This window comes from Schistocerca gregaria, chromosome 1 (genome assembly GCF_023897955.1).
Source record: "Schistocerca gregaria isolate iqSchGreg1 chromosome 1, iqSchGreg1.2, whole genome shotgun sequence".
Classification (NCBI taxonomy): domain Eukaryota; kingdom Metazoa; phylum Arthropoda; class Insecta; order Orthoptera; family Acrididae; genus Schistocerca; species Schistocerca gregaria.
In genome coordinates, this window is record NC_064920.1 from 72,012,948 (window position 1) to 72,028,736 (window position 15,789).

At 40.2% G+C, this 15,789-nt stretch overlaps 2 protein-coding genes across 10 annotated transcripts in view; one reads left to right on the forward strand and one right to left on the reverse strand.

Moving 5' to 3' along the window:
* LOC126331946 (integral membrane protein GPR180) overlaps window positions 1-11,787 on the reverse strand; it is a 51,134-nt gene extending 39,347 nt beyond the window's left edge. The window contains exon 1 of the mRNA XM_049996538.1: window positions 11,223-11,787. Coding sequence (XP_049852495.1) covers window positions 11,223-11,689 — 467 coding nt within the window. The 5' untranslated portion in view covers window positions 11,690-11,787. The remainder of the gene's footprint in view (window positions 1-11,222) is intronic.
* Window positions 11,788-11,807: 20 nt separating this feature from the next.
* Window positions 11,808-15,789, forward strand: part of LOC126332104 (cytochrome c oxidase assembly protein COX15 homolog) — a 95,277-nt gene continuing 91,295 nt past the window's right edge. Inside the window, exons 1-2 of one of the 9 annotated variants that reach the window (XM_049996606.1) lie at window positions 11,846-12,009; window positions 12,083-12,987. The gene's annotated coding sequence lies outside the window, so the exon portion shown is untranslated. Of the gene's footprint in view, window positions 12,010-12,082; window positions 12,988-15,789 lie in introns of those variants that run through there. The other 8 variants (XM_049996567.1, XM_049996548.1, XM_049996624.1 and 5 more) reach the window with 8 other exon arrangements.

The following is a 15,789-nucleotide window of genomic DNA, read 5'->3' on the forward strand; positions in this document are numbered from 1 at the left end:
TTAGACAGCAACTCATGTGTCTACAAATGACGAGTGTTGGATAAATACACACTATTACGGTTATAATATGCAAGTTGTAAACACAAGTTTTAGTTATCACTATGTTCAAATTTGTACACTGAATATTGCACGAGACTCAAACTGCATGGAGTAAGAAGCAGTGCAAATTTGGAATATTTTTCTTTTTTCCTGAAGGGAGCAAAGCAGAATGACATTTATAGTTGTGATGATACAAATATGATACATTTATGTCCAAATTTACACATTTTTAATATCTTTTGGAAAGAATGACAATGGCGATGATGATGGTGATGAAAAGGTTTTGAGGGAGCACAGTAGCAAGGTCTTTAGCACCTGAAATAGAATGTAATGAGATGAGTGTGGAGGAATATCAGAAAATTAGTAACATGAGACCTGTGTATAAAAACATAAATGAGTCCTGAAAGACTTAAACACATGTACAAAAAGCTACGAGAAACACTGAGTCAAATCCAACACAAAGTAAAAGAGGGAGAAAACATGGAAAGAATTAAAAGAAGAAAGAAGATACATACAGCTGGCTGACTGATGGAAGAAAAGGTTGTAAACCAGACAGTCTGCAACATACTAATATCTTAGGCCAGAATCCAGACATATCACAAAATTTTAAAAGCTTCGCCACACTCACCTCGTCATCAGGTAAAATAGAGGGCAGACCCCCACCTAAATTTCAGGCATCACATATGGGAGGCTCCTCTCCCTGGAGTAAAAAGCCTTATGTGAGGGGACAGTGGCCAATGTGGAGGTGGGTAAGGGTTGCCTCATCATGCCAGAGTGATTGGCACATGGATCTCCATAACCGGAGAGCTGGCTTCACCAACAGCAACTTATTGTCTGTCACTACCTGCCATTCTCCTCCCATAACTGAAATGATCTATGACCCATCAGCAAAATGGCAGCATGGAAGGAAATGGCGCATTCTGTATGGTATGTTCCCTGCACGCTTCCTTCACTGCTTTGTCGGCCTGTTCATTCCTCCAAGTTTCCACATTTCCATGTTACCCAACAGAATTACACTTCCTCCCCCACCATTGTCGGAAGTACAGTTGGTCATGCATGAGCTGCACCAATTTCTCTACTAAATACATGTGCTGCAACGATTTTAGGGCATTATGAGAATCAGAGTAGATGAGAAATTGTTTGCCCTGAAGATGCTTCATCTGCTCCAATGCCTTCAGGATCACATGGAGCTCTACAGAAAATACACTATGGGTATGGGGAAGACGAATCCTGAAGAGAGGGTTGGATGGATGACATAAATGTCAACAAAGTCCCCTGTTGGGAGCCAACCTCACACGACTGTAAAATCACAATGCCTTACTAGAATCTAAAATATTATAAAACAGAGACTGAAATGTAAAATTGGAAATGCAATCATCCCTCAAATTCATCAAATCTTAAACAATTCTGGGCCTCTGTAGGAGCAAAGGAGGAGATTTGCTCCAACCTTGGCGTAAAACATTAAAACCCGCCACACCCACCTCTAACAGGAAATCCACACAAATCCCACAGGGCCTCATTGCTTGTCACAGATTATGAAAAAGTCTTTCCATTGGAGGCCGAGTAACAGTAGGGTACACAGGTGTATACGGCACTGACAGCATCTTATACGGCTGGCTCACACTGAGCAGCTGTCACCTGATGTGAAGTGGCAGCTCAGCAGCCTCAGCACAGAGGCTCAGTATGAGGCTCGTTTGGAGCATCCAAGTGGCTAGCGAAATCCTTTCATTGTGCACTACGTCCAATATCTTTAAATAAGATGGTCTTGCAGACCTATACACCATGCACCCATAATTGATCCAAGAATGCGCCCCCCATGAATTGTGGCTAAGGCATTTTAAAATACTCAGTGCTTTGAGAGACTACCGTTTCAGGTCCTTAAGGCATGGCACCACGTAAGCTTCAAGTCAAATAGGTCCACAAACCTAACCATATCATTAAAATCAAGAAAAATGTCCCTCATCCTCAATTCAGGGAACTTGAGAACATAATGGGAACAGTTAAAAAGAAATCACACAGACTTCTCAGCTGAAAACTTAATGCCCCTCTTCTCTGCCCATTCATCCAACTGCTGAAGAGTGAATTGCAACTGACGTGTTGCCGTTGCAAGGTTTGAAGAGGAACAAAAGGCAAAGAAGTCATCCACACACAAATAACACTGTACAGGACATTTAACATCTGATGTAACACTATTAATAGCTATGCCAAAGAAAGTCACACTTAAAATACTACCTTGAGGGACACTGTTCCCCCGCTCAGTGCAGTCATGTCACCAACTCGATTTTGGAAATAGCCTGGAGAGATGAAGGACCACATAAAAGTGGTAAGATATCCATGAAAACTCTGTTCATGGAACTGCCTGATGATACGAAGCCTCCAAATAGTATTGTAGGCCTTCTTGATGTGAAGAAATATACCCAGAAGATGACAGTGCAGGAAAGCCTGTTGTATAGCTGTCTTCGGGAAGGCCAGTTTATCAAAGGTGGAGCAATATGTCCTGAACCTGCACTGAAAGCAACTAAGAAGCTGCCTGGATTCTACCATTCAGACAAGGTGGCGGTTGACCATCCACTAAGAGGTCTTCCCCACACAGTTAGTGAGGGCAACATTATGACAACTACTTAGGCATGTGCAGTCTTTCCCAGGTTTTAAAAGAGGAATTAAAACTGCCTCTCGCCACAAGTAGGGAAAGTAACCTTATGCTCAAGTGACATTAAAAAGGGTTAGGAGGATTTCTTAGCTTCACCCTGATAGGTGCCACAGCATACTATGAAGGATCCTATTGTGGCCAGGGGTTGTGGCAAGCCACAGACAGTGGAGAATCTAGCTTCCAGATGGAAAAGGAGTAGCTGTGTTCTTCATCAGTAGTGTAGCAGAAGGTCCAACTGCTCCTCTAAGCACACACTATGTGGTGCCTGTAAACTGGATCCTGATTGGTTGTGGAGGTAACTGTAGCAAAATAGGCCACCATAGTCTGAGAAATGTGTTGAAGAGGGGTTTGGAGACTTCCATTCTCATTGCAGCAGCCACCGGTCACACCCTCCTCTCTCAAAAATTTTCCTCATGGTCTCCCATGGAATTATACTTTTAGTGGAACTGTTTCCTGACCTCTTTTGTTTTCCCTCATAATTCAGTGATATTTTTCCCTTACTATCCAAATGCTACGAGGTCCTCTCTAGATGGTCGGCATTTGAACCGATGGAGAGCCAACCGCTTGGACTGGATTGTAGTGCAGCATTTGTCACTCCACCAAGGGACAGCTTGCCTTTTCGGCAGGCCTGAAGACTGTGGAATGATGCTTCAGCAACACGGTGAATGACATGGGTAACACAAACCACCCATTCCTGGACACTGTTGCAGTGTTCAAACACAGCGATTTGGCTGTAAAGTGTCCAGTCTGCCTTACAAAGTAAATGTCTTTCTGGTACCACTCAGTCTGGCAGATGAATCTAGATTGGGAATTGATGACTTGAGTAGAAGTGAGGGGTGGTAGACATTGTTGTGAAAAATGGACGCTTCTCCTTTAGCTCTCTCTCCACTGAGGTTGTCCTCCTTGTTGACAACATAGCCATGTAGCTCAGGAGCATCAGATGATTTAAAATATGTCTCTTGAAGATAAGACTCACTCATCTACCCTGAGTTAACGGACAGAGTTCCTCCACATGTATACTGAAACCATTCCAAGTTCCACTGCAGTATGGAAGCCATTTTAACAGTAAGGGTTAACTCCATCTTCTTTCCCTTCCTGTTCCTCCATGGTGGCAAGACTGCAATGGAGGGAGGACTGGGATGGGTCACTTGAGGAACTCACTGGTTCCCTTACGACAATGCCGACATCCATACCAGCGATGGTATGGTCGTCATTAGTTCCATCCGATGGCTTTGGAGCAGATAGCTTTCTTCCTATGTCTCCTGTGAGGGTTTGCTATCTACACTTACACTATGTTCAGTAACTTTCAATGTTTCAGTGATAGGAAGACTAGGCTGCAAGACCAGTGGTGCAGGCTGGCAGCTGCATTTACAGGACTTAACAAAACTTTGTGGCTCAGAAGCCTTAAATTCTTTCTTCACGTCAGTGTAAAAGATACATTGGGTGACTTTAATTTCCTGAATATTCCTTTCTTCAGCAAAGATAGAATAGTCCTTGTTCCTAACCACTGGGGCATGCGAACAATTAACACACCCAGGTGGGGCAGTGCATTGAGAACATTGTTTGTGTCCCATGTTAACACATCGTCCACACATTGCCAGACCGTTACAACCCATAGTGGTATGACCAAAGCATTGCCACTTGAAGCAGCACATTGGATTTGGGGCATAAGGTCAGCCCTTAAGGCAGAGAATGCCAGTTGCAATATACGCAGGCAGCTTCAGCAGACTGAACACCAGGATAAATGATGCTGACTTTTGAAGCTCACCATCAACCCTTTTCATAACTTTCTGGACTTGAGTCAGCCTTACACTTTCCCACTTCAGATGCAGTTGTTTTGTATCCATATCCACAATGTCCCAACATATTACATCACTTTTCATGATGTTTAACTCAGTATGCAGCTCACTGTTGATGGGATATTTTCCATGTAGCTTATCATTCAACAGCTTCTGTACTTGGTTAGCCTTCATAGTTTCCAGAAGGAGAGTACCATTCCACAGCCTCTTCATCGATTTGAGTTGCCCTGCAAGTACCTTGAGAGCTCTATGGATATAAAATAGTGACACATGTTTCATGACAGCAAAAACATTATCTACTGCAGAATGTGGTCATTTACTTTAATTGCTGTCACTGACAGGAGAGGTGACTCCGGTGGACTAGCCACATGAGGCCTCATGATTTTGGGTGTTAATATTGCCCAATGGCCAAACTGAACCACTGGGAATAGAAACAGGTGTCTTAGGCTTCATGGTGTCCCCACGAACAACTATGGAAGAAAGTCCACCCAGACAGATCCCCACTTGCCTGGGTAAAACTTATAGGTGACCGCCAACAAAATGATGGTTATACTATGTTCGTTATTGTCAATTATTACCCAATGTACTGGTATTGTGTGTCATCTGCTTAGCTGAGTGATAATGTGCTTGTCTAACATTCAGCAGACCCCGGTTCAATATTTTCTCCACTCGTGGACAGGGTGTTATGTTGTACTCATCATCATTTCATGATCACCCACACGCAAGTTGACCAATGTGGCATCACTGCAACCCAGCAATCAAACTTCCCTGGATGGGGCCTCCCAGCCATCAATGCCACACAATCATTTCATTTTACAAGTATTGTGTGATTTTTATTTCAAGAAATATATTAGTATATACCGTACAAGCTGCCAGTTACAATTTTTTTTCATTCTTATCGTCCATACTTTCTAACATATGAACTACTTCCAAAGAGCCAAAATTTACTAGAACAAATAAAATGTCTATAAAATGCCACACAGTACAATGTACCTGTGGTAAGACAGTCGCAATTCCTGAAATCCATTGCCTGTGGTCTCTGGCCTGTTGAAAAGCACTGCAGTCCTGGGTCCATAATGAAAATCCACCGCATTATGCCACACACAGACAGACCCAGCCTGTGGGCAGGTCAGTGAGACTAGATCTGACGGGCAGCACCTGCACATTAGTGGAAAATGTTGGGTGTCACATCGGCAGGCCTGATTCATTAGAGATACCCGCAGAAATGGCCTGCGGTTTTGGCCTGTCATGAAAATCCACTCATGTGGCCAGCTATTCATGAGTCACAAACAGCATGTTGATGAAATGAGACTGCGCTGATCAATCCGTGCAACAGATAACTTGTGCAAATACTCTGAGAATCAAGAACAATGAGGATAGGTAGCAACTCATTGTGAAGATATCTAGATTTCTACATGCCATGAACAGGCACGTACAAAAGATAGTCACACATCACAACTAAATTTTCAGCCATAGCCTTTGTCAGAAAATGAGAGTGCACACACTTTCACATTATCACTCAGACACAGCTTATGTACACATGACCGTTGTCTCTGGCGACTGAGTCCACAGTCTCTGAGAATCAGATCCAAACAATCCACTCTTCACATCCCCCTGTCTATCATTGGCAGCATCTAGGCTACTGGCAAGAAATGGTGGCAGCACTGACTTCAAGCTGAGGGGAATGGTTGGAAGGCGAGAAGCTGTAAGAATGAGGGAGTAGGGAAGCGGCACACACACTCAACTCCATCCAGCCAGTGACCATGCATGACATCACAGTAAACAAACCACTTCATCTACTGAGACAAAAATGAGATTTTACCATTTTTTTCTTCTTTCAAATGTCCCTGATATTTGCCTAATTCCCCTGACATGTTTGAAATTCCCTTATATTCTCTGATTTCTAGAACTTGTGGACCACAAAAGGGATAAAAATGATGTGAAAATAAGGGGAGATTTTATGAATACTCCAACCAAACTACTAATCTTGATTTATTTACTTACTATGATAGATATGAATGAATATAAAATGTTGAGAAATAATGCACAGCACGGCTTCCAAACCAAAAGGTCAACCCAGTCAGCAATATTTGCCTTTTTAAGAGAAATAGTTTGGCTTTGACCTGTGACGTAGGGCTGTTTTGGTGTGTGACATTACAACGGCGCGGAATTTAATTTGTGAGACTGGCGTGTTTGTAGGTGTCATTTTGATGTGATTGGTGATGCTCTCTGATGGTATGTTTATGTGATGTGTGTTAGGTGTTGTTTACTGTTTAGTCTGCATGTGTGGCGTGTTTATAGGTGGGGTATTGTTGCGATCGGTGTTTCTCTCTGGTGGTGTGTTTATGAGTACCGTGTTACGTGGCGTATGGGGTTCATTTGCATGGTAGCATTGCACATGTGTGGTATCAGTAGTGACTGTGCTTTCAGCGGAATATTTTTCAGTGAGTTAACGGTTTTGGTTTTGTTATGTTGACGTTATTGTGGTTGTTTTTCTGTTCATTGTGTGTGAATTTTGGTAAATTGCTTTTTTTTTGTCTGGGGTAAGTACGGGTGTGACTAACAAGGTCAACAGTTTTCGATTGTCGGCAATGATGGGGGACACTGTGTTGTCTCTAATAAAATTTCTTCAACTATTCAGACTTTTGGATGAAGTTGTGGAGCGTTCAGTGTGTCATGAAGAAATGAGGCTTACCAAAGTTCAGGCGTCTCTGACCAGGAACGGCTATATGTGGAGATGTCGTAAGGATAACAGGTTAAGGGAAGTGTTTGATTCCAATTTTGTTGGTTTCTTGTGTGTGTGTGTGTGTGTGTGTGTGTGTGTGTGTGTGTGTGTGTGTGTGGTGGTGGTTATAGTTTTGGGTTTTACGATTTGGTATCGGTAGTTTCTGTTGACCTATATAGGTCAAGAGAAGTGTTCGATTCCAATGTGTAGTTATTGCTGTGGATGTTCCGGTATCGGAAGTTGCTGTTGAGCAATATAGGTCAAGGGAAGTTATCGATTCCAATTTGTGGGATTGGGAGCTGCTCTTGAGTTATACAGGCGAAAGGAAGTGTTATTTGTGGAATCGGGAGCAGATGTTGAGCTGTATAGGACAAAGGAAGTGTTCAATTCAAATTTGTGGGGTCGGGAGCTGCTGTTGGGCTATATAGGTCAAGGGAAGTGTACGATTCCAGAGGATATTGTGTTTAAAGGAATTTGGGGAGTTTCGTGTTGTCGTTTTTTTTCGTCATTTTGTGTGGTGTGGTATGGTGGTGTGTGTCTAAATTTGTTTATTTGATCAAATTAGAATATCAGTTACATATATAAAGTTATTTTTTCAGGCAAATCATTTACATACAGCAGAAGTAGTACAGGTCACAGAACTGACCGTTGAGGCACTTCACAATAGAATCTCCCTCCACATTACTGCAATAATCAGAAGTTCTGTGTGTTACTGTGTCTCTATATTTCATTTCTGTAATCTGTTGATGATCTTTGACATTTAAAAAATGTCTGCTCGTGTCTGTGTATGTGCGGATGGGTATGTGTGTGTGTGTGCGAGTGTATACCTGTCCTTTTCCCCCCTAAGGTAAGTCTTTCCGCTCCCGGGATTGGAATGACTCCTTGCCCTCCCCTTAAAACCCACATCCTTTCGTCTTTCCCTCTCCTTCCCTCTTTCCTGAAGAAGCAACCGTTGGTTGCGAATGTTGAATTTTGTGTGTATGTTTGTGTTTGTTCGTGTGTCTATCGACCTGCCATCACTTTTGTTTAGTAAGTGACACCATATTTGTTTTTAGATATATTTGTTTATATTTACTTTGTCCCCACCCAAAAAACCCCAATTTCCCACACTTGTCCTGTTAGATTCATTAGATTTTTTGTAGAATGTGTGTGTGTTGGTTTCTCAATATATTTTCGTGTTTGTGGTCATGGTTACATAATGACATCATAGGCACCATATTAGAGCTGTAGTGTATGGTTGTTTCTGTCATATTTGTGACATCGTGGGTGAAAGCAGACGGGTGGAATCAGATGCTTCTATATTTCTGTATTTTATGTATTGTATCTCTTGTATAAATTAAGTAATTACAGAACAAGAGACAAGTCTAAAGGATAGATACAGCCACACCTCAGAGATCATCAACAGATTACAGAAATGAAATATAGAGACACACAGAACTTCTGATTATTGCAGTAATGTGGGGGAGATTCTATTGTGAAGTGCCTCAACGGTCAGTTCTGTGACCTGTCCTACTTCTGCTGTATGTAAATGATTTGCCTGCAAAAATAACTTTATAGATGACACTGATATTCTAATTTGATCACACAAAGAGGATATCTGCAGGGAACTGTGACATCAGCACTGCAAAGTTTAGCAGGATTTTTCACAACAGACTTACCATAAACTTTGAAAATAAACTGTGGTACTTAACTTCTGCACTATAAAAAAACTTCACAATGCAAATCCTGTTTTCATAATCAAGGGGAGAAATGTCTGAAATGAGGGTGGCACAAAATGTTTAGGCATATGTGTACAAAAGAATCTGAAGTGGGAGATCCACCTTAAAAACCCAAATAAAAAGCTGAGTACGCATGCTGTTAACTGTCTCACTCAAAATACAAATTACCATGGCACTGCAGTCTCTACTTACATACAGAATTATTTTTTGGGGAATTCCACATTTAAAAAAAAATAAAAGGCAAAGCTGCCAGTTTTGTTTTAAAAATGCTTGTTGAAAGAATGTTATCCAGCCACATTCGCGTGAGTTATTTGAAAGTAGAACAGTTCACATTTGACCACTTCTTTTGCTCTGTTTCTGGATTAAGTAAATCTGATTTACCATATATTGTTAGCCCAGTTATATTATCATTTTGTGTTATGACACTTTATATTACGCCTATGTTATATTATTAATTACTTGTTTGTGTTGAACTTGTAGCCTCACTAACTAACTAATGTAATTATTTATTAATTGCTTTACCTGTGAATTGTCGTATATGAAATGAAGAGTGGACATGGAAAACATTTTAAGTGCCAAATCTGATATCTGGCATGAGAAGGAAAAAAACAGTGTATCTCTATTTGTACCTAACTGATTTGTATCTACAAATACTGAGGTGTTCTGATGCCACCAAATTCTGAAACTCACAAAAAAGTTATGTTTAAACAAATAAGAGCATAAATATTTTATTAAGAACATACCATACCCGGAAACTGAAAAAGAAAAAATTAGCAGCCACTGTTAACACTGTCATTTATTTACACAAATAGTACCGTTGGTGGTTTTGAACCGAAAGTTTCATCTGCAGATGGCCTTTCACATTTATAGTACATTTGTTGTTGAACAGGTGATGGCTGTATTTTTTCCCCAATAACTATTGTAAACAATAATAAACGTAATATAAACATGAACGGCTGTTTGAAGACGAACCTGTTGGTTTGAAACTGTTAGTTCGAAACAAGTAATGGCACTAATTATGTTATGAACAGTGGCTGGTCGATGTTTTCTTCTCTGCAAGAATCAGCTTGTATTTTGTGCACAGCCACAGTTTCAAAAATGTCAGTTTTAACAAATTTTAGCAGGAAGAAAGTACTTGTTCCAAATGCCATTGATAATGAAGCATAATTTTTCATTTGTGATAACACAAGTACAGAAATACAACATTAAGTTTTTAACTAGTACAACTGTAGCCAACAAAAGCCACTTCTCATGTTTTTTACACCACAGGGAAGCACAGCCTGACACAAAGCCCATATGCCATCTACTAAAAAGTATGTTTGAAAGGCATTCTGCATGTGTTGGCACATGGATCAAGGCTAGGTACATGGAACAGATTACCAAGAACAGAATAGCCCTGAAAATGTATTTCATGGAAGAGTGTTATTAAGAACATTCTCTATTAACACTGTTTAGATGTACGAAAAAATGTACCAAAAAGATTGACTGGGCCAAGTGATAAATAAAAACAAAATACCGAGCGAGGCGGCGCAGTGGGTAGCACACTGGACTCGCATTCAGGAGGATGACGGTTCAATCCCGTCTCCGGCCATCCTGATTTAGGTTTTCCGTGATTTCCCTAAATCGTTTCAGGCAAATGCCGGGATGGTTCCTTTGAAAGGGCACGGCCAATTTCCTTCCCAATCCTTCCCTAACCCGAGCTTGCGCTCCGTCTCTAATGACCACATTGTCGACGGGACGTTAAACACTAACCAGCACCACCACCAAAAACAAAATGAATAAACACAAATACTGAGTTATCATTGGCAATATTAACACATGTAACTTCTATTTTCCTAAAACTTAGTTTGGCAAGTCTAACAGCATTCAATACTTTTTGCTCTATAAGTGGCACATTGGCTTTCTTGCTTACCTATAACAGCTTCCAAGTAATTAAATTCAACATAAATAAGATAATTTAACAAATGATAATGAATTGACAAATTAAGGCCAACATAAAACTCCATATAAGTTACTGCTTCTTAATGGTGTATATCACATATCAGCAGTAAGATTGACAGCCATAATTACAGATTACATGAGAAATTAATGCAGTCTGTTTACCTTTTAGCAGTGCAGAAAGTTTTGTAATGAGTGTTAGTCATTTGAAGGATTACTGTGATATGAAAGAGCAGGAAGAAACAGATGAACGTTGTATACATACAGCCCATGGCACTGAATCTAATATAGTTCAGTCTAATTTACTAAGAAATGGTTATAAGGATAACGAATGAATCCATACATAAGCCTACCTTGGCTGTTTGAGATCCTCTATAACGAACGTCAGCTGATTTCCTTTTATGACATTCCACGGTGCATCTTCATCTTTACACAAGCTGTTTTCCGGACAAGGTACTTTCCGGAGAAAATCATTCTTTCCGTCGTTATTGCACACAGAATCGAAGGCTGATTTATTAATTTTATTAAACATCCTAGTACAAGCTACATCTTTATTTTCAATTGATCTGTTTCCATAATATTCTAAAAAGTAGTTTCTGTCAAGTACAGCTAACGTCACCGGGTTAGAAAAATTATTTTTTGAAGTAATGTTCCCAAATATATAACCTGAAGTGTCTCTTTGGTTATGCATATCGGTTTTCTGAATGCCATATTTCACTAGGAATTTGAAATATTCTTTTGTGTTCCAGGTACCTTTTACGTGCAGTCCACACGAATTGTGAATAAATAAACAAACAAAAAACAAAACGTAATATTTCATATTAAGTTACTTGGCAAGCAACACAAACACACAATGAACCTTGCACGATTTCGTCGATGTTATGTTTATTGTCGTTGTCTCCTTGAGTATATCAAAACAATTTGTTATCTTTGTCCAAAGGTACAGCAAGGTAGAAGCAGTGATCTTTGGCAGGTGCCGTAGCGGTAGTGTTTGTGGTGGTTACGTGATGTTGTGGTGGTTACGTGATGCATTGACATTTAGTGTTTCGTTGTGATTTGTCGCGTCGAGTTTCCTCACAGTAAGAAGACGCTTTGATTTAAGGAAGTGCTATGAGTTTTAGATAACGCTTTACTGTAGAGGTGTGTAGTTTGTGTTGTCAGTGCAATGTGATTCTCCTACAATAAACAAATGTTTCATTATTTTCCTTTTCAGGTAGTTGTGTTGGTGTGTCAGCAGCTATTATTTCCTTTCATCTGACATGCTTAATGAACTGTTATTTACGAATGCACGAATGAAAAATTGTTTATAATTTAGCTTGTGATGAAGTAACTTCAGCCGTTTTCGGTGGTGCATAAAATATATACTTTGAATTATAAGGAAACGGTTTCCATTCTGCTGTAGGATTGCGTGTTCCACCTTCGAATGCAAAATTTCTTCCTCTCCACCTAATGCGGCGATAAATGAATATTTTCCTGTAGTGAGATGAGTGCATCATCGATTTGATTTTCTAGCATAAACATCATGCCGCGTGCTTGTCATATAATGGGATTAAGACTTTGTGGTGTAATTAAGAACTCTTCTTTTTTTTCTTCAATTTGGTAACTGTTGCGACGATATTTGTAAATGTTACCTTTACGATACAATCGGCCAATTCTTGATTGAACGACTTATCATTGGTAACTCCCGTGACAACCTCTTATCTGTAGGACACAATGTAAGCACAGTGTTTGTGAGTGGTTTACAAATTGTAATTCGGAAATAAACGATATTCCGAGTACTTCAGTTCTTACACGCGACGGACCGCAAATGATGATTAACGGTAAGCAGTGGAACGTGTTGACTGCAAAACACATAACAGAAGTGGACGCAGTGGCGTCACTGTAACCCGCACCTTCAGTATAACAAAAGAAGTGCTAGGTGCTATACCGAAAGTGAATGCCTTGTAAAGTTTTTTTTTATTATTAGATAATGACTTTGCCTTGCCCTGACATATCTGGAGGGTTATCAATTCTAGACCACTCTTTCATAAGTTCTTGGCATGAATATACAGCCACACGCCGTTCTCTCTGCTCATGTGTCCCAGTGTATACCAGCTATTGACTTCAGTAATACTAGACGTACGTAAATTTTTTCTACCACTTATATGAAATTGAATTTGTTTGAGACATTCAGAGTAGTACTGTGTTAGTTATGCATTATCATTTTAGCTTATTTATTTTATTAATGAAATACACTGTTATTAAATTGTGTAGTGACAGAGACTAGTGCAAGGAATGCTGAAGTTGTTTTCCAGACTTTTTGCCACAGTTTACTTAGGCTACATAATGATTTATGGTGATGCAGTGATTGCCATTATTGCTAACAAAAACCAGTAGTGGGAAACTAGCAGCTACTTTTGAGACTTGAAGTTGATTTGGCAGGGAGAGTTTGGCCAGGAGAGTTAACATACTTGTTATCTGCAGATGTTAGCAGTAATATTTGGGCTAATCAATGTGAGTAAGTTGAGGTCAAACTGCCAAATTAGTGAGGAATCCCAGGAGATATTGCAGTCCAAACACCACAGGTCGCTTCAGTATTTCAGTGACTGGGAACAATGGAACAAGGTGGTGCAGTAGTTGGCATACTGGCGTTATTGGTTCAAATATCCATCTTGCCATAGAGATTTAGGTTTTTTGTGGCTTCCTCACATCACTTAAGGCATCTGCTGGGAAGGTTCCTCAGAAAGTACATGGCTGATTTCTTTCTCAATTTTTTCCAACCCAAGTTTGTGCTCCATTTCTAATAATGTTGTTGATGGGGCATCAAAAAATAATCTTTAAGTTACGAATGAAGGCACTGAGACAGCCCCACATGTTCAAAAGCAATCTGACTATGTAGAACATCAGTTGCAAGTAACTATTTGAGACTAAGAAGTATGTAATGGTTTGTAGTGTTATTATGATAGGTCAGCCCCAACTGGCATAGAACTCATTACAGCATATATCAGATTTGTATTTAAACAATGGAAAATTCTGGATGTAATGAAAATATGAATTAGGCTACATTACTATTCACAACTTATAGGAAGTTTTGAACAATGGACAGGTACATTTAATGACATACATTCAAGTGTGTGTGTGTTCTCTGTGTGGTAAGTGGCAATCTGTCGTAATTTGTGCTGTTGTTCAGATAGATATTTAATCCTATATAATTTCAGAGACGACATGAAATATGTCTCTCATCCATTTGAGAAATTGAGGAACTTGCTAGGACCAGTCAAAAATGTTACATCTCAATAAAACAATTTGGATATGTGATTCTTTGCTATTCTAGTGTATTATATAAATGCCAGCCATATTACATAATACATAAATAAATCTGCCATAGCAGAGAATTATCTTGATACAGAAAATTGCATGCTGTGTGGGAAGACCAATGTTCAAACCTCACTTCGGTCCTTTGTGAATTATGTTGTAATGGAAGCTGTACATATTCACTCAACAGGCAACCCCATTTATTGGGATTAAGGATTTTAATACAGTACAGCCAGTAATATTCCTCTTTCTACCATTGGACTGTAGTCAACTAGTCTAATATTTCTGACGCAGTACTGTGGAGGACTCCAATTGTGTTTGGGCACAAAGACACCCATCAGCAGCATAAGTGATGTTACACACACATGGAAGGCTCTGTTCCTGAAAGGGAACTCTTTACATACTACCATCATTTTTCTTGCTATGTGCCCTGTTCCCTTAATATTTCACAGTTGAAGTTTGCTTCAAGCAGTTACTACTAAAATATTTACTACTATTCATCAGATGCTTAGTAGACTGTGGATAAATCAGTTTCGAACTTTGTCACTGTATTCTGCAGTAGATGCTGGGAAATAATTACATAATACCACATCTAGTGTCTTTGAAATAATATAGCAACACGTCTCATATTCAGGGTGTTCATTAAGTAACTATGCAGTTCATAACCTACTGTATTAAGATCATGGAAGTTATGAGAGAGGCTGGTAGTGATCCACTTGAACTTGAAGTCACAGTTGCACACATTTCTGCATGTTCTTGAAGACGTTGAGCAGAACATCGGGAGTGATGTTCCGATGTGATGTGCGCAGCTTGGAATTCTTGTATGGTGTGTGGATTGCCTTCATAGGCCTTTCCCTTCAACATACCCTATAGGAAGTAATTCTTTGGAGCCAAGTTGGGTGAATGTGGAGGCCAGAGTCCTCGGGAGATGATGTGGTCACCGAAGGGGTCCTTTATAGTGTTCACCGCCTTGTGGGCAGTATGTGCAATCGCCCCATTCGTTTAGAATCGGGCATTCTCAATTTTGTCCTCATTCAGTTTACCTAGGAAGGGCTCCGGGATGCGGGTGCAGTGCCGTTCTGCATTTATGATGTCCTGAAGTAAGATTGGCCACAGTGATGTGTTTTTGAGTCACAGCACACCAAACACAAACCTTTTGATTATGCAGTGCAGATACCTTAAATTCACATGGATTCTCCGAAGTCCACACATGACTATTCTGGCTATTCACGTAACCGGAGAGGTGAAACCATGCCTCGCCCTTGAAAAACGTTGTCAAGAATCTCCTCACCATTGTCCTACAGGAAGGACAGAAACCAGTTGCAAAAGTTCACACGCACTGAGTGATGAGTGTCTCTCAGTTCATACACGACCAAGATTTTGTACAGGTACATGGTCAGTGACTTACGTAGAATATTTTGAACGGAACCCACGGACACATGGGCCTGTTAAGCTAGTTGTCTAACTGATTTCTTTGGGCTTTGCAGGATTGTGTCTTGCAGCGTTTAGGCATCTTCACTCCTGGGAACTTTGTTGCAAATGCAGCTTCTAATGCTGAGGTAAACTTGTCTGCGTTGCTGGACACATGCTCCACAAGAAACACTCTTTGATCAATCATCAGCATGA